The following is a 19784-nucleotide window of genomic DNA, read 5'->3' as shown; positions in this document are numbered from 1 at the left end:
ACGACAAGTATTTTGGCACAAATTATTGATAACTTTGAGCGTAACACTGACACGTGTAAGAAGGGCTAGCAACACCTTTTTCTGTCTCAGGTAACTGGCAAAGTTCCAGGTAGAGAGGTCCTTGATGACACTTTTATAAGTTGTACATAGAGTGTTTTAAAATTTTATTTTATGCACTAGCTAGAAATAGTGAAAGTGGGCAGTAAGATCACAGGTGTCCAGCAGAGTAGTCTGTCTGATCTGTACAACACAAGTGGTGAGGAAGGCAGAATCCATGCTGTCTGACTGTGCCCACCCCCCTACACCATGAGTTCCAGGTCTGGCTCCCAGTTTAGATTCCCAACTGTTAAGACTAACAGGCACAAGCACTCCTTTACCCCATGGCCATTGCCCTTTTGAATACAGGGAAGAGGAGGTAGGCTAGGGATGATGAGGATGATGATGACGTTGATGTTTTTGTTAGTACATTGTTGATTTTTGTTCACGAGATGATCTAAGAATGCACAGAGCACTTCACTTATTAGGCAACTTTTGCTTGCTATACTTTTGTACTGCTGCTAATGTCAATCACTAGAAGCCTACTGTATATATTTCTATTGATGGCTGTCAGCCCTATGACTTGATGGACTAACCCATTGTATTACCTAGAACTGTGTCATTGTGATCCATGTGGATTCTATATGTTCAATGTTATTTATGCTCCTATGCTGAAAAACCAATTGCCCTCTGGGACAATAAAGTTGAAACTTGAACTTGCCCTCTACCCATTCAGTACACAAGCAAAAAAGATCAGGCGTATTTTTTGTTTCGTTTTTATTGTCTATATCCATTTTATTATAACTATTATCAAGATCATGTTATATAATTTCCTTCAGTAATGAAACTTCTTAGAAAATAATAAATTACATCGATCTGGGTGACCAGATAGAGTTCAACAGTCATCGGAATAATTCAAAATGGTCTCACCACAGATGGATGCCTAATTCTCATATGAACAGTTAAAGTACTAATAATAACTTACATTTAGATATTACAGAGGTTAGTGAAAGAAATACAAATGTCCAGTACAAACATTATTTATAAAGTCAAAATGGATGGAAGTATTAGTACTATCTAACAACCAATCCTAACAATTATTGATTACTCTAGTAACATCAACAACCAATCCAAATATTTCAGTTAATCAGACTGTACCAATCAGACCTGGAGGTTTTCAGTAGCACCCATGGGCTTAAGCTAGACAGCATTTACCCAGCTAAAAGTAAGAAAACACTAGCCTATCATAGCATGCAGTAGCGCTTAACATCTGCTTCTATAGGCTTAGTCAGTGCCCTACTAATACAATAAAGTATGTGATTGGTAAATGTTTCACCTTGTTCAGCATTAATAGTGTTTCTCAAAGTAAACAAAGGCGCCGAAATACCATGCAGTCCATCAGATATCATAAGAGTTAAGACAAAAGCCAAAAGTGTGCAAAAAAGAAGAAAGCGTCCAGTTGTGTCCTCGGTAAAACAAAGCTGTCATCAAAACATTTCCCAATCAAGCATTAATGACTTACACTGTTTTTCTATGCTTTCTAACAGCATCAGTGGCATGACTCTTTATTACATAGCTTGATTAAGAGCTACCAGGTGTACAGGCAGTTTGTATACAAAAGAAATATCTAGAAATACTATTCCTCTGAATTGGTAAATAAGCATTATTATTAATGTTACATGTACATTATACATCTTTAATTGGAACTATCCAGCATGTCACTGTGGTCTGAAAAACACATCTTTCTTCATACTACAATGGAGTCGTAGTAGCTTTACTAAAAGAATACATGAAAAACAACATAGTAATAACAACAACAAAAAAACTGTACATTTATACAACTGGAGATATTTCTACAATATAGTTGCGTGCCATTTTCTTCAATATGCTGAACTTTTGGCAACACTGGCACTTCTATCTTAAATATCAGAGTTGTCTCGTACAGTTCCCAGTCACGTGATACATGCAAACTTTATATATTAAAAAAATAAACAAATACACAATAACAACAAAATATCCATGTTGACCACATTGAATAAGACTTGGCTCCTTAGTCAAGATGGACTGGGATGAGTGGCAGTCCAGTCTTCCATCCAGCATGGCTGCTCCACACAAACCTCTCAGATATGCTCAAAAGTCCTTACAATGGACCAGGACCGCATTCTTCTGAAAGGCAGAAAATATGTGACACACACACACACACAGAATCCCACCTCCACTGCTCTTCTATGCACAAAACACACATAATCCCCTTGAGCACATATCTGTCCATCCAACTCTCCCACACACTCACAGACACATGCGCAATTTCAAATTATATATTAAAAAAATATTTAAAAAAGGATGGTATTTCAAAAGCTCACAGTTGCAGCAGGTGAGTGACTGAGGGGGGAAGTCAAGTTGACAAGTTGACGAGCTCATGGGCCACAAACTGTTTCAAGCGCTCCAGGTACTGTCCATAGAGCTCGACATCGTTGTGGCCGGCGCCCTCCACCCACAGGGGCTCCACGGGCCTCTGGCAGCGCTCGTACAGCGCCAGGCCGTGGGAAAAGTCAATCACCTCATCCTCTGTCCCGTGAATCACCAGCACTGGAGACGTCACCTTGGAGATCTTGTCAATACTTTGAGGCAAGGCGAGTTTAGATGGACGGATGCACCACGCACGAGGGACGGAACACAGAGGAAAGAGGAAGGGAAGTGTTAGGCAAGTATAATTTCCAAGCAATGATGAAACAGATGACAGGAACAGGATTTAAAATAACCCAATGTGGTCATTTCAACAGCAGGCAGTTTACCCTTTTAGACTTGTCAACAGCGCAATTCTCTAGGGCTGGCACAATTACTGTATAACCAACAGTTATGAAAATAAAATGGCCATCTAAAAAAATAAAATTAATGGGTACAATCGCAATGGCCGCCTGGTATTGTGTTGCAATAATTTCCATGGTAATGTAGTAGGCTCATGCAATGGAATGTATTTTTTGTAATGTCAATTGAGTTGAATCAACATATCACAGCACATATTGATGGGTACACTTCCTGCTTTGCTCTATGGGTACACTCGCAATGGCCACCAGTCCACCCATTATGCCATCATTGACTTGAATGGGGACACCTGTTCTATTCATTCCATTTCTATGGCAGCACATGCAGTCAGGAGTGGAGGAGATGAGAAAATACGCACATTTCCAAAGGTTATTTGAAGGGTTATAATGGTGACCACAGTCATTTGGCTGACCAATAACCGTCATCCAAAATTCCATGACAGTCACAGTCCTACGATTCTCCATAACCTGGCAGTAACCAAGGACCACCAGATGGAGCATTTGAGTTCAGAGTGACTCAAACATGACTGCTTTATGCTGTGTGTGTGTCACTCACTTGGGGAAGGCATCAAAGCAGTAGGTTTTCTTGGTGTCTGGGAAGGCCACTCTCATGCCAGAGGTGAGGGGGGAGTGCAGGACGACCGCGGCGCTCTCGTAGCGTGCCGCCAGGTCCACGGAAGGGACTGTACCGATACTCTGACCATACACGATCACGGTCTCTGGCCTAATACCGTACCTGGGGGCAGAGACACAGAACACTCTCAGGTTAAACATTATCATCAGCTACACAGCATCAATTTCCTGATACCATGAGTAAGGACCATGACAAGGTAGGATGTCGATGATAAGAATGTAGACCTAGTCAAGATAAGGATGATGATGACATAGTCACAGTTATTCAGTCAGTCTCTATTAACATGACCCAGTCACCCCACTCAGGTCAGAGGTTCAGTAGTCAGGAGGGAGCGGAAGTCTAGGATCAGTCGGTGTGGGAGCATTGACATGTCAATAAGGGGTGTGGTGGGACAAGCAGAAGACCAAAGAAAAAGAGAGATACAGATAGAAAAAGAGAGGAGAAGAGAGCGAGAAAGGCATTCCACTGCTGATTATGGAGAATGTGACCAACACAGCCAGTCAGCTGACTTCCCCGGCTCTAAACCGCTGCAGGACTTATCACACAAACACCACCAGTTCTACCTAGCCTAACCTAGCCTGGACTGTACAAGACATATGATGGGTGGAGGCTCACAGGAGGTCCCAATAGGTCAAAACCTTCTGATGACAGAGTGGACTTAATAGGCGCACAGTGCCCATTGGAACTAGCCTATATTAAGAACTAGAATCCTGAAATGTGGGTGAGGAATTTTTAATTCAGCCTCTTCTTTGCAGGCAACTGTTCTGAGCACCAGCATTCCCACATAAACAGTGAAACAGTAGGCCTGGATTTAATCTTTAGCCTATATCAAATGCATCTAATGACAGGCTAGCCAGGCTATAACAGGCTGGCCAAAACCTAAGATATCAAAAGGTTGTCAAAACACACCGTGTGTAATGTTTATAACAACAGTTAATGTAAAACATATGATATAAAGTACAGTCAGGGACTGTAACACTAGTGGATCAGGTGATATGAATGCAAGTGACTTTGTGTGTGTGTGTTACCAGGCCAACTTAGGGCATGAACTCACTTCACCTCCCTGAGCACGCTCCATGGTTACACAAGCTCTCCACTACCCAATCATAAATGTATTCCCTGAGTCCAATCCAATCTATAATGCAGGCAGAGAGAGAGAGAGAGAGAGACAGAGACAGACAGAGAGAGAGAGAGAGAGAGAGAGACAGAGAGAGACAGAGAGAGAGAGAGAGAGAGAGAGAGAGAGAGAGAGAGAGGGGGAGAGAGAAACAGAACCACTGTCAATAGAGGTCAAGGGGGAAGCAGCTAGGCTATAAGATAATTAGGTCTCGTGTTCTTTGTGTTCTATACTGGGTCATATTTTTTACTGAAGAGGACATGGTGCTACGTACGTTAATAGCTGCTCTCTCTCCTGCCCCCAGTCATGTCAATCGGAACTGAAGATCGAGTGGCTACACTCACTATGACTCTGAGGACAGTGCTGCCATTGTGTAGCCCCATACCCATACCAAATGACATTACAAATGACTTACTGTGTTGGCTGCCATCACCACTATGGTGCGTGCGATCTAGGCTGCGCGCGTGCGTGCGATCTAGGCTGCGTGCGTGCGTGCGATCTAGGCTGCGTGCGTGCGATCTAGGCTGCGTGCGTGCGATCTAGGCTGCGTGCGTGCGATCTAGGCTGCGTGCGTGCGATCTAGGCTGCGTGCGTGCGATCTAGGCTGCGTGCGTGCGATCTAGGCTGCGTGCGTGCGTGCGATCTAGGCTACGTGTGTGTTTGCTGCTGGCTGAAGGGACCTTCATTTAGTCTCCAATCAATAATATGATTGATCAGGAAGTTTGTTGTTTTCACTTCCTGAGGCAGAGGCTGCAGTGGGTCTCCGTCTGAAACCTCATTGGAAATCTGTTGCTAGGCTACCAGTCAATATTAGACTTGGAAGGATTGACTGCTGGAACATGGCCAAGTGAAAAGAAAATGAAACAGCACTATTCTATAGGAGTGGACAGCCCTCACAGCGACAGCAGGCTTCCACTGACAAAACCCAACCCTTTTAGTTCCAGAAATACCCTCCCCCACTCCCTCCCTCCCTTCTCCCTCCCTGGTTATGGGCCTCAATGCAATAACACTGATACTGGCTGTACGCCCTATACCCTGCCATATACAGTTAAAGTCGGAAGTTAACATACACTTAGGTTGGAGTCATTAAAACTCGTTTTTCAACCACTCCACAAATTTCTTGTTAACAAACTATAGTTTCGTCAAACCCAGTGCCTCTTTGCTTGACATCATGGGAAAATCAAAAGAAATCAGCCAAGACCTCAGAAAAAAATGTGTAGACCTCCACAACTCTGGCTCATCCTTGGGAGCAATTTCCAAACGCCTGAAGGTACCACATTCATCTGTACAAACAATAGTACGCAAGTATAAACACCATGGGACCATGCAGACGTCATACCGCTCAGGAAGGAGACGTGTTCTGTCTCTTAGAGATGAACGTACTTTGGTGCGAAAAGTGCAAATCAATCCCAGAACAACAGCAAAGGACCTTGTGAAGCTGCTGGAGGAATCAGGTACAAAAGTATCTATATCCACAGTAAAACGAGTCCTATATCAACATAACCTGAAAGGCCGCTCAGCAAGGAAGAAGCCACTGCCCCAAAACCGCCATAAAAAAGCCAGACTACGGTTTGCAACTGTACATGGGGACAAAGATCGTACTTTTTGGAGAAATGTCCTCTGGTCTGATTAAACAAAAATTGAACTGTTTGGCCATAATGACCATCGTTATGTTTGGAGGAAAAAGGGGGTTGCTTGCAAGCCGAGGAACACCATCCCAATCGTGAAGCACGGGGTGGCAGCATCATGCTGTGGGGGTGCTTTGCTGTAGGAGGGTCTGGCGCACTTCACAAAATAGATGGCATCATGAGGAAGGAAAATGATGTGGATATATTGAAGCAACATCTCAAGACATCAGTCAGGAAGTTAAAGCTTGGTTGCAAATGGGTCTTCCAAATGGACAATGACTCCAAGCATACTTCCAAAGTGGTGGCAAAATGGCTTAAGGACAACAAAGTCAAGGTATTGGAGTTGCCATCACAAAGCCCTGACCTCAATCCTATAGAAAATGTGTGGGCAGAACTGAAAAAGCGTGTGCGAGCAAGGAGACCTACAAACCTGACTCAGTTACACCAGCTCTGTCAGGAGGAATGGGCCAAAATTCACCCAACTTATTGTGGGAAGCTTGTGGAAGGCTACCCGAAAAGTTTGACCCAAGTTAAGCAATTTAAAGGCAATGCAACGAAATACTAATTGAGTGTATGTAAATTTCTGACCCACTGGGAATGTGATGAAAGAAATAAAAGCTGAAATAAATAATTCTCTCTACTATTATTCTGACATTTCACATTCATAAAATAAAGTGGTGATCCTAACTGACCTAAGACAGGGAATTTGTGCTACATTTACATTTTAGTCATTTAGCAGACGCTCTTATCCAGAGCGACTTACAGTTAGTGGGTGCATACATTTTGTGGGAAACTAACCTACAACCCTGGCGTTGCAAGCGCCATGCTCTACCAGCCGAGCTACACGGGGCTGAACTAGGATTAAATGTCAGGAATTGTGAAAAACTTAAATGTATTTGGCTAAGGTGTATGTAAACTTCCGACTTCAACTGTATGTACCAATAAAGTGTGTGTGTGTTCGGTCAAAGCTGTCTGCTGACAGTGTGGGACACACCTGCTGACTCATGACTGAGTCACCTGAACACTCAGGTAAGACAGGACCTCACCCTGCACCAGAACATAGGAACACACACAAAGTCCTTCATAGTCTTTCCAGCTGTGTGTGTGTGTGGAGGCTGCTCTGTTCTTGTGCTTTGTGTGCCATTTTCCTCTCTGAAATCAATTCAAATGCAATTGAAAATCACATCAAACAATTCTCATCAAAACAGTATCTTGCTTTTAAAACTCACCTCAATGTGATTGATCAATTTGAAGAACAAGTTCAACAACAGGTTGAAACGGAGTGAAAAACATGTTGTTTCAAAGCCTAACAACTAAAATGGACAGCACTTTCTAAGGTGATGACTAATTCAAAACATCCATATGCATATTAGAGCTTATGCATTAGCATAGGCCTATATATGAGCCCAAGCCCGAAAAAAAAAAAAGATTAAAATAAGGATTGTCTCGTTATACAATACATAGCCTACCGCATATTACACATGGCAGAAAACTATTTTTTATTTATTTTTTAATACTGATTTCTTTAGACCTGCCTAAAATAAATCATGGATTTATTATGATGGTGTATATTAGACTTTTTAAAATGTAAACGTTCCAAAGCCGTGCATCAACGGCTTGTACCTGGCTTGTATGCGTGGAGGCCTGGAGATGCTAAACATGTTTATGTTAATTAAGGGTCAATTACCGTGATACCGGCAGACTTTTGCATGACAATAACCGGCTGACAAAATTTCATGACCACCACAGCCCTATCGCCAGCCCTCATTTAATTTGCATGAGGAACACACTTACATAAAACAGACAGCGGCAGGATGCTAAAGGGGAGACATGGAGAGAGAGCTTTTTGATATGATAAATAGAAACAAGTTAATTCACGTTCAAAGTCAGTAGGCCCACAGCTTTCTTTCACACAAGCACACACATGCCACACACATCTCATCTCATATAGGCTATGACCTGTAGTCAACCACAGGCAAAACACACTCATGTAGTGAGTCAAGTCTATCATACCTGTGTCTGTTTGAACCCAGTGAGTTTAGTTGTGTGACTGTTTGCATCGTTGTGATCAGATGATTGACATTTGACAGGCAACTGGAATTCAAGTCAAACACAGGGCAGTGAAACACAGGACCAAGATTAACCATCTGACTGTTAAATAAAGGAGGCCAGGGCTCCCTGTAGAATGGAGAATAAGATCACATGTTGCATTGATAATTGGGTCTGGCAGTGGCATGGCTAAGAGGCAGCAAGGTGGAGGTAAAGTTCCCCATTGCGCTGATCTGAGGTCTGTGTCTTTTTGCCCTCTTTATGGTTACGAATAAGGCTTGTGGGAAGGGTGGGATGATCTTGGATCTGCCATTAGGGTCAGCTTCTACCTTGAGGGTGTCAGTCAGTTTGGCAATTATGGGACAGAAATTACATGGATCTTTGGATTACCAGTGGATGGGTGACAGTGCGCCAGAACCTGGCATAGATTTGGGGTGGAATGCTATGTGATGTTGGAGACACCAAGCACTGGCCAGTTGAAAACGTGCAGGGTTTGAAGCACCCGAATCGGGCACAGAGCGAGGCTATACTAAGCCTTGGGCCAAATTAAAAGTAGCACAGCCTCGTCTCGCCTGATAGTGTATATTAGGCTATTGTCAATCAACATGGACTACAAACCCCACCACCCATGTTGTGCTGTCTCACGGTTCTCTTCTCTGGTTCTGACCAATGGGAGCCCACGCTGGTAGATGGGATGCCAGTGCTTTAACTGTTGATGCTGCTTCATTCTTCATACTTAATGAGATCTGTTATGGAATTTGCAATGCAAAGAGGAGCTGTCTGTCCCACAGACGTCCAAACTATCATAGCCTTCAGGCATGGAAACCGGCAGTGACTACTCCTCACTCATGTGCAGTTTAACACTGCCAGAGAGAAAGCTCTGCTGATCAGTGTCACATTACTGTCTGAAGCCATAAGCCAGATTGTGATGTTCAGTTCAATATTGGCTTCCTGAATATTTAATCCTTATCTATGGAGCTACACTGAAGTGGCAAACACAAAACACCCCTAATAGCTAATGGTGGTGCAGCCATGCAAATCCAGACAACCCACCCAAAGCCACAGTTAAAGCCACAACAATCCTTAATTCGTTTTTTCAGTCTAAAGCAGTTCTGCCACTGGGTCAAAAGCGGAGGGATGGGCTTGTAGAAATGTAACTATTCTCAAATAGGCTAGCCTACATAAAATGAATCTTTGGACGCAAGAACTGAGAGTCCATGATAACTTCAATATATAGGGCTAGTTCCTGTATTTGTAATTTAGGCCGACTGTATTTTATTTTTATATTTCACCTTTATTTAACCAGGTAAACCAGTTGAGAACAAGTTCTCATTTACAACTGCGACCTGGCCAAGATAAAGCAAAGCAGTGCGATAAAAACAACAACACAGAGTTACATATGGGGTAAAACAAAACAAAGTCAAAAATACAACAGAAATACATATAATATACAGTGTGCAAATTTAGCAAGTTATGGAGGTAAGGCAATAAAATAGGCTATAGTGCAAAATAATTACAATTAGTATTAACACTGGAATGATAGATGTGCAAGAGATGATGTGCAAATAGAGATACTGGGGTACAAATGAGCAAAATAAATCACAATATAGGGATGAGGTAGTTGGGCGGGCTAATTTCAGATGGGCTGTGTACAGGTGCAGTGATCGGTAAGGTGCTCTGACAACTGATGCTTAAAGTTAGTGAGGGAGATAAGTGTCTCCAGCTTCAGAGATTTTTGCAATTTGTTCCAGTCATTGGCAGCAGAGAACTGGAAGGAATTGCGGCCAAAGGAGGTGTTGGCTTTGGGGATGACCAGTGAGATATACCCGCTGGAGCGCAGACTACGGGTGGGTGTTGCTATGGTGACCAATGAGCTAAGATAAGGCGGGGATTTGCCTAGCAGTGATTTATAGATGGCCTGGAGCCAGTGGGTTTGGCGACGAATATGTAGTGAGGACCAGCCAACAAGAGCGTACAGGTCACAGTGGTGGGTATTATATGGGGCTTTGGAGACAAAACGGATGGCACTGTGATAGACAACATCCAATTTGCTGAGTAGAGTGTTGGAGGCTATTTTGTAAATGACATCGCCGAAGTCAAGGATCGGTAGGATAGTCAGTTTTACGAGGGCATGTTTGGCAGCATGAGTGAAGGAGGCTTTGTTGCGAAATAGGAAACCGATTCTAGATTTAACTTTGGATTGGAGATTCTTAATGTGAGTCTGGAAGGAGAGTTTACAGTCTAACCAGACACCTAGATATTTGTAGTTGTCCACATACTCTAGGTCAGACCCGTCGAGAGTAGTGATTCTAGTCGGGTGGGCGGGTGCAAGCAGCGTTCGGTTGAAGAGCATGCATTTAGTTTTACTAGTGTTTAAGAGCAGTTGGAGGCTACTGAAGGAGTGTTGTATGGAATTGAAGCTCGTTTGGAGGTTTGTTAACACAGTGTCCAATGAAGGGCCAGATGTATACAAAATGTCCACCTCTACGTCTGCGTAGAGGTGGATCTGAGAGTCACCAGCAGCAAGAGCGACGTCATTGATATACACAGAGAAAAGAGTCGGCCCAAGAATTGAACCCTGTGGCACCCCCATAGAGACTGCCATAGGTCCAGACAACAGGCCCTCCGATTTGACACATTGAACTCTATCTGAGAAGTAGTTGGTGAACCAGGCGAGGCAGTCATTTGAGAAACCAAGGCTATTTAGTCTGCCAATAAGAATGCGGTGGTTGACAGAGTCGAAAGCCTTGGCCAGGTCAATGAAAACGGCTGCACAGTACTGTCTATTATCGATCGCGGTTATAATATCGTTTAGGACCTTGAGCGTGGCTGAAGTGCACCCATGACCAGCTCGGAAACCGGATTGCATAGCGGAGAAGGTACGGTGGGATTCGAAATGGTCGGTGATCTGTTTGTTGACTTGGCTTTCAAAAACTTTTGAAAGGCAGGGCAGGATGGATATGGGTCTGTAACAGTTTGGATCTAGAGTGTCACCCCCTTTGAAGAGGGGGATGACCGCGGCAGCTTTCCAATCTCTGGGGATCTCAGACGTTACGAAAGAGAGGTTGAACAGGCTAGTAATAGGGGTTGCGACAATTTCGGCGGCTAGTTTTAGAAAGAAAGGGTCCAGATTGTCTATCCCAGATGATTTGTAGGGGTATTAGCCACATCACATTATTAAATCACTCCGCAATCATATTCCATTCCAACAGTAAGTCTTTGTGTTCTTCATATTTCTTGTGTGTTTTTTCTAGTATTACCTTGTTATTTATTATTGCATTGTAGGGTTTGTTGAGTTTGAGTTTGTAAGAAAAGCATTTCACTGTACTTGCGCATGTGACATTAACTTGAAACCTTCCTCAGTTAGTTAACAGGTAGCTAGCCTATATGATGGGCCATGAGAAATCATGAGAAAACCCCCATATATATATATATATATTTTTTTTTATAGATGACCCAGACACACACCAAAAGCTAGAGCACGACCGATATGCGTTTTTTGGGTCCGATACGGATTCCGATTTTTGGGGGACAAAACTTACCGATACAGATATATCTGTCGATATACTGTTTTACAGCAGGGAAATGAAAGTCAAATTTTTTCACACCGAGTTCTCATACATTACTATCCAAAAAAACTACTGTCCATGAAATATTCTTCAAATGTTGATTTCTTACATTGTGACAATAATGGCACATCATGAGAATGGCTGCAAGTGTCCAGAGAAGTTTGAGATGAACTTTTTTCACCCTATGTATTGAATATCCGTCAGTGGAATTATCGCTCGATATCAATTTATTGGCAACAGAGACAGTCGCAGCTTCAAACAGAAAGCAGTGTGCAGCATATGAATCAGATTTCAAAAGCAGGGCAGAGGGGGAGGTCATAGAGGACAAAAGGGGGGAAGAGAGGAGGACTGAAGCAAGAGAGAGAAATCAGGTCAGTGTGTCCAAGAAACAAAAACTGTTGGCTACCATAGCAATAAAAGGATTGTGTAATTTACAATCCAATGAAATCATCAGAAGATGTTAATGTTTTTTCTCCTACTCTTCCATCTCTCTCTAACCCCACCCCCATTCCATCTCTCTCTAACCCCACCCCCATTCCATCTCTCTCTAACCCCACCCCCATTCCATCTCTCTCTAACCCCACCCCCATTCCATCTCTCTCTAACCCCACCCCCACCACATGGAGGATAATTCAATCAAGCCTGATTCTGTTGTGCTTTGACGTAATTACATTTTAAAGCTGATTTTCTGAGCCGGTCACGGGTGACAGTGTGTGTGTGCGTTTCCACAGGACTGTGGTTGTTTCTTGTGTGTGTGTGTGTGTGTGTACAGCTGGAGAAGGAACAAGTAGGCTAAGACGAGAGGAAAATGGCACACAAAGCACACACACACACAGGTAATATGTGTAGCAACAGAAGAGAATGGCTACAGTCAAAAGGATGTGAGATTTGCAGGACAACCACACATATGGGTTTCTCAGCCCCAGCTACAGTATGTCCTGCTGTATGCTTGCTAGTCCCTGTATGGTAATCGTTTCCTGTTTAACTTTACTCCCAGACCTTATATGGAAGACCACTTGTTCTAGTCAATGTCATCACGGTGGGCAATTTGGGCCAGAGTGGCACTGTGTTACTCTCTTCCTGTTTGTCTTTGGATGGTCCTTCCATTCTCTGACTCATTTGTTTGTTGCTTTGATTTGTTGTCATAATTCAGGAAATAAGTCTGGATGAACTTTTATTCCCCCCAAAACTGTGCATAAACAATATGTAGCCTATCATCGCATACGCTCGGACACACTCATAAAAGACAGCTGAGAATGAAGGACAGGACAGAGGGGAAGGCATTGGTAGTCAACCCTGTGCAAATTAACCACATAATCCACAGAGGGAAGTGTGTGTGTGTGTGTGTGTGTGTCTGTGTTGGTATGGGACCCCACCTGGGACCCAGAGCAGAGCTGCCAGTAAATGCTAGCAAGAGAAAATAAAACGGGAGAGGGGGAGGTCATAGAGGACAAAGGGAGGAAGAGAGGTTGAGAGAAGCGAGAGGGGAGTGAGAGGGGAGTGTTGGAGACTAGAGGTTACGTGGGGATCGATTCATTGATAGATGGATGGAGGGCCAGAGGGATGGCGAGAGGAACTGATGAACAGAAAACCATTGCCTTGGGGGCGGCCGGGTAGAGGGTGGAGGAGAAAGCCCCTAGCCTACACATTTTCGAACACATCATTCAATGTAACGAAAAATAAATGCTGTCTCCACCTCGCTTTCCAACTAAAGACGTTTAAGCCATGGATCGAGCTTTAGGTGGAAAGATAGTCAACAACTCTTGGTAGGACACATCAACGTCACAGACAGCCACTTCTTTGCCATCTCACTCCTCCACCATCACCTACCACATCCGCCCTCCCTCACTCACTCGTCCCCTTACTTACCGTGTCCTGAGGGCATGCCAGGCGGCGTCCACATCAGCGTACAGGTTCTTCTCAGAGGGTTTCCCCGAGCTGGCCCCGTAGCCTGAGTAGTCGTAGGAGAAGACGTTGCAGTTGATGCGTGAGCCCAGGCCGATGTAGAAGCTGCTCATCTGGCCCAGATCCACTGCATTGCCGTGTGAGAAGAGGAGTGTGAAGCGGGCGCTGGGCGAGCAGCGCACAAACATGCACGCGATGCGGTTGCCGCGTGAAGTGCGCGTCATGAAGCACTCGATGGCGTCCTTCTCACGCGCCGAGTATTGCCAGTCTGCCCGCTCAGACAGGTGCAAGGTCCAGCGGCTGCCGCTCTCGTCACACATGAGGGTGTAGGTGGGCTCCGGGGGCAGGAAGGCCAGCTTGGAGGTGATCTTGCTGGGGCATGGAGGGCAGCAGAACAGGCAGCACAGCTCACTCAGGGACAGGTGGTTCATCCTCAAACACTGCTGGGGGAAGGGGGAATGAGAGGAGACATCATTACCATTCACTACCATTTCCATACTTTACTTACCATTCACTATTACTAATGGGGTATTATTGTCATGGCACATTCACTAGCCTACATTAGATTGATCTCACCAAGACTGAGGACAAATGAAAGAGGGTTTAAGGTATGTGTGTGTTTGTGTGTGGTCTGTATGTGTGGTTAGGTTAATTGTCTAATTTCCAGCACACCCCAGTTATTGACAGCCATTTTCAAAGATATGCTCAGACACCGCCACACAGCTGTGACTCACGGCAGTCTCGACCACTGATGCATGCCTCCCACAAACAGACCAACAGACTGTGAGCCACATATGTTAAAGCCTGTAACCAGACTTCACCTCCGCTTAGACAGAAACCCCTTAACAGATATAGAGTCTTATCTAAACACATTGAGGCTAAAAATGTATTTGTGCTTCTGCGAACCCTGGGAATCAAGTCGACCTCTTGAGTAAAATGAGAAAAAGCTATAAAATAGCCTTACTGTGTTTAGGTTACTAGGCTGGTGTGCAGCGATTCTCAAAGCTCTCTACCCACCTTGTCTGACATATGGGTAAGTGGGAAATGCACATGAGCTGTGTGCCCTTAACACAAAGCTTGTTTTACATGCACTATCGATTCCCTTCTGCATGGCCTCCCTTAGCCCCGAGATCATTCGATAGTTATAGCACTGATGAGCATTTATTCTGTCTGCCTCAAAGTGTCAATCCTCAACTCTGTCCATTTCTATATAATGCTTCATTCTATAGCTAGAGGACTCCTGATATCTCCAGGAGTAATAAGTATAATTTTTTGTCTTAATCTGTTGTGTCTACACTACCGGTCAAAAGTTTTAGAACACCTATTCATTCATGGGTTTTTCTTTATTTTTTTTACTATTTTCTACATTGGAGAATAATAGTGAAGACATCAAAACTATGAAATAACACATATGGAATCATGTAGTAACCAAGAAAGTGTTAAACAAATCAAAATATATTTTATATTTGAGATTCTTCAAATAGCCACCCTTTGCCTTGATGACAACTTTGCACACTCTTGGCATTCTCTCAACCAGCTTCATGAGGTAGTCACCTGGAATGCATTTCAATTAACAGGTGTGCCTTCTTAAAAGTTAATTTGTGGAATTTCTTTCCTTCTTAATGCGTTTGAGCCAATCAGTTGTGTTGTGACAAGGTAGGGGTGGTATACAGAAGATAGCCCTATTTGGTAAAAGACCAAGTCCATATTATGGCAAGAACAGCTCAGTCCATCATTACTTTAAGACATGAAGGTCAGTCAATACGGAAAATGTCAAGAACTTTGAAAGTTTGCAGTCGCAAAAGCCATCAAGCACTATGATGAAACTGGCTCTCATGAGGACCGACACAGGAATGGAAGACCCAGAGTTACCTCCGCTGCAGAGAATAAGTTCATAAGAGTTACCAGCCTCAGAAATTGCAGCCCAAATAAACACTTCACAGAGTTCAAGTAACAGACTCATCTCAACATCAACTGTTCAGAGGAGACTGTGTGAATCAGGCCTTCATGGTCGAATTGCTGCAAATAAACCACTACTAAAAGGACACCAATAAGAAGAAGAGACTTGCTTGTGCCAAGAAACACGAGCAATGGACATCAGACCGGTGAAAATATGTCCTTTGGTCTGGAGTCCAAATTTGAGATTTTTGGTTCCAACCGCCGTGTCTTTGTGAGACGTGGTATACATTTACATTTTAGTCATTTAGCAGATGCTCTTATCCAGAGCGACTTACAGTTAGTGAGTGCATACATTTTATATATATATATATATATATATATATATATTTTAAAAAAAATCATACTGGCCCCCCGTGGGAATCGAACCCACAACCCTGGCGTTGCAAACGCCATGCTCTACAAACATCCCTGCCGGCCATTCCCTCCCCTACCCTGGACGACGCTGGGCCAATTGTGCGCCGCCCCATGGGTCTCCCGGTCGCGGCCGGCTACGACAGAGCCTGGATTCGAACCAGGATCTCTAGTGGCACAGCTAGCACTGCGATGCAGTGCCTTAGACCACTGCGCCACTCGGGAGACTACAGGTGAAGATGGCTATTTGAAGAATCTCAAATATAACATATATTTTGATTTGTTTAACACTTTTTGGGTTACTACATGATTCCATATGTGTTATTTCATAGTTTTGATGTCTTCACTGTAGAAATGTAAAAATGTAGAAAATAGAGAAAAACCCTTGAGTGAGTAGGTGTTCTAAAACTTTTGACCGCTAGTATAGTACTGTCTTTTTGCTAGCTAGGGCCATCTACTTTAAGTGCTGCCTTGGTGTGTGAACTAATGACTGCACATAACTTGCTGTTGATCGTTGACACATCAACCAGGATTAAGGGGCAGGGCAATTTGTGACTGTTGTGGTTTTGGTAATCAGTGTCAGCGGCTGTCTAGTCGTCAAAACTAAGACCGTCGCTGAAACAAAGACGGTTCTGCTAATTTTGCTCGTTTGTAGCTTTGGCAACTATGTGTGTGTTTTCTATCCCAGTTCGCTCCTCTCCCTGTAGGCTTTACAGACGCTCCCCACCCCTTGGCTGCAACCCTTCTAATTTAGTGTACCCTGCGCGCACAACCCATGTGGAATTCCTGGTCTCTGGCAGCGTTCGGAACGGCCTATCTGTGGTCAAGAACACAGAGTTCATCTTAGCCTATGCTGCCCTTCAGTCCCTAGACTTTTTGGCCCTGACTGAGATATTAACCACCCTAGAGAACACTGCTACTCCAGCTGCTCTCTCTTCATCGGACTAGGTCTCTCTCATAGTCTGAGAGCATCTGTTCGTTGCGGTGGTGGCACAGGGCTGCTCATTTCTCCTAAGCATAGGTTTTCTATTTTCTCCACTCAAGCTTAACATTGTTGTCATCTATCACCCACCAAGTGCCCTTAGAGTTCCTTAATGAGCTTAATAAGCTCATTTCCTGACAACGGCTCACTGCTCTTCGTACTGGGCGACTTCAACCTCCCGATGTCTCCCTTCGATTAATTTATTTTCATCTCTTTCTTTCCCCTCCTTGCCTCTTTTGACCTCACCCTTTCCTAGTCCCTTCCCACTCAAGGCAGGCAATACACTTGACCTCATCTCTACTCGAGGCTGTTCGCCTACTAATCTCACGGCAACCCCCCTTCAGGTCTCAGATCACTAAATTGTTTCCTTTTCTGTCTCATTCTCCAACCCTAGCCACTCAGATGGTCATGCGCCATCGCAATCTTCGCTCCCACTCCCCTTTCCTCTTTATCCTTTATGAACCGAAAGGTTGCTGGGTCGAATCCCAGATCTGACAAGATAAAAGTATGTTGTTTTGTCCATGAGCAAGGCAGTTAACCCACTGTTCCCCGGGCACCAAAGACGTGGATGTTGATTAAGGCAGCTCCCCGCACCTCTCTGATTCAGAGGGGTTGGGTTAAATGCGGAAGACACATTTCAGTTGAATGCATACAGTTGTACAACTGAATAGGTATCCCCCTTTCCCTATCATCTCTCCCTTCTGCTAAATCCTTCTCCCTCCTTATTCTGCCTCCTCGACCCTATTATACTCCCTTTCCGCATCCTATGACTTGCACTGTCCCCTCCCCTCCTGCTCCGTGGCTGAGTGACTCATTGCAAGCTTACAGAACAGGGCTGCGGGGAGCTGAGCGATAATTGAGGAAAACTAAAGTTACGGTGGACCTATCATCCTTTCACTCCCTCCTCTCTACCTTCCCTTCCTCTGTATCCGCTGCTAAAGCCACTTTCTATCACTCTAAATGACAAGCTTCTGCCTCGAACCCTAGGAAACTATTTTCCACATTCTCCTCCCTCCTTAATCCTCTACCCCCTCCCTACTCCCTCTATGCGGACAACTTTGTCAACTTTGAAAAGAAGGTTGGCGACATCCCCTCCTCATTCACTCAGCCTATTGAGTCCACTGGTCCTACTCACACAGAACAAACCTTACGCCTTGACCTCTTTCTCCCCTCTCTCTCCAGATGAAATCCTGCGACTAGTGAGGTCCGGCCGTCCGACAACCTGCCCGCTCGACCCCATCCCCTCCTCTAGACCATGTCTGGAGACATTCTCCCATTCCTCACTTCCCTCATCAACTCATCTCTGACCACTGGCTGCGTCCCCTCTTTCTTCAAAATGGCCCAAGTCGCTCCTCAAAAAACCAACACTTAACCCCTCTGATGTCACTTATTTTCTTTCCAAAACACTTAAGCATGCTGTCTCTGACCAACTCTCTCAGAACGATCTTCTTGACCCTAACCAGTCAGGCTTCAAGACTGTTGACTCAACCGAAACTGCTCTTCCGTGTCAAGGAGGCTCTCCACACTGCCAAAGCTGACTTTCTCTCCTAGGGCAAAGAGTATATAAAATAATCCCACAGCACATCCCCTCGCACCCACTTTTCTTGTCATTCTTGCAAGCAATCTGGCCATCCAGAATCACAACAGGCTGAGTTCTGCCCCATGGAAGCTAGCACATCTTTTTCATGAGGTTGTCAGCCAACCCATCTATAAAAGCAATTCAGATTCTTGAGGACCCCATAACGTTACACATCAGCGAGGGTTTGTTTTAGAGACTATCCAAAAGGCCTGGCTATAGACATCCTGATACATTTAGCTATAACGTTAGTTTACAATGGCACTGAAGGTTTATCAATGCCTGTCAAGGAGTAGTCTGATTAATCAGGCTGTAATACACAATTAATTGGTATATACCGCCTGATTAATCTTTCTAGTCCGAGGTGCTTGACAGAATTGCTTCGTAGCGATTATATTAACATTAGCAAAAATAAATCGTCGGACCACCTTGCCAGCCTATGATGACTGAAAAGTAAAGTGTTCGGCAAAGGTACAGCAAACACTTCTGAGTAGAGAACTCCTTCCCCTTAAACGAAAGATAACTATTTCCTAACAGCCAATAATTTACGTTATTAGCGAGCTAATAGAGTCAATAGAAAAGCTTTGATACTAGCTAGCTAGGCTACCCGAAGAGGTTCACACACATACCTGGTAACGTTGCGAATTGTAGTTAGTATTTCGATTATTCTGGCGAGTAACTTAGCTAGCTAGCTGCCGTAGACAGATAACGCGTACAAGTAGCTAGCGTTAACCAGGCAGGTTGACTCGAATATCCCTTCGTCCACTCTGGTTAGCAGGGTAGCTATGTATCTTCTTGACGGGGCTTACACACGACTACAGTCTACCCAAACCAAGCTCCAACTGCTTGACACTCAGTCTTGTCCATGTGGTCCGGATATTCACTTAATTGCCTCCACAAGACGTATGTAAAACAAATATGCTATATAATGTTGACTTCAGTCACAGGTTCAAGCCTTGTAGCTAGCCCACTGTTGCTCGAAGACTATCTTCTCTTCGGGAAACGGAACAAATAAACATCGAACCCCGTAGTGACGCCCGTATGATTGAATTGGCTTATAAGAAAGCCAATTAGAAACGACTATTTTCTAACAGAGGCCAATCAGATTGCTCAAGGCGTTACCTCTTCCGGTATAGAATGACGTAATTATTTA

General features: G+C 44.1%; 1 protein-coding gene across 4 annotated transcripts; it reads right to left on the bottom strand.

Moving 5' to 3' along the window:
• Positions 1 to 818: 818 nt before the first annotated feature.
• LOC311141379 (alpha/beta hydrolase domain-containing protein 17B-like) lies at positions 819 to 19658 on the bottom strand. Of its 4 annotated transcripts, none has more exons than XM_084176684.1 (5): positions 19261 to 19658; positions 13728 to 14203; positions 3418 to 3597; positions 2400 to 2657; positions 819 to 2202 (listed from the first exon to the last, which is right to left on the bottom strand). In XM_084176684.1, exons 2-4 carry the CDS (start codon positions 14192 to 14194, stop codon positions 2432 to 2434), a joined length of 873 nt encoding a protein of 290 aa, XP_084032810.1. In that variant the 5' UTR covers positions 14195 to 14203; positions 19261 to 19658; the 3' UTR covers positions 819 to 2202; positions 2400 to 2431. The 4 variants fall into 4 exon arrangements, with proteins under 4 accessions (XP_084032810.1, XP_084032811.1, XP_084032808.1 ...); XM_084176685.1 differs by having other exon boundaries at positions 819 to 2199; positions 13728 to 14206; positions 19261 to 19623; XM_084176682.1 differs by having other exon boundaries at positions 13728 to 14206; positions 19261 to 19617.
• Positions 19659 to 19784: the final 126 nt, after the last annotated feature.

Source organism: Coregonus lavaretus, assembly GCF_964263955.1.
Source record: "Coregonus lavaretus genome assembly, chromosome: 14".
Taxonomy (NCBI): Eukaryota; Metazoa; Chordata; class Actinopteri; order Salmoniformes; family Salmonidae; genus Coregonus; species Coregonus lavaretus.
This window is presented reverse-complemented; position numbering and strand designations above follow the sequence as displayed.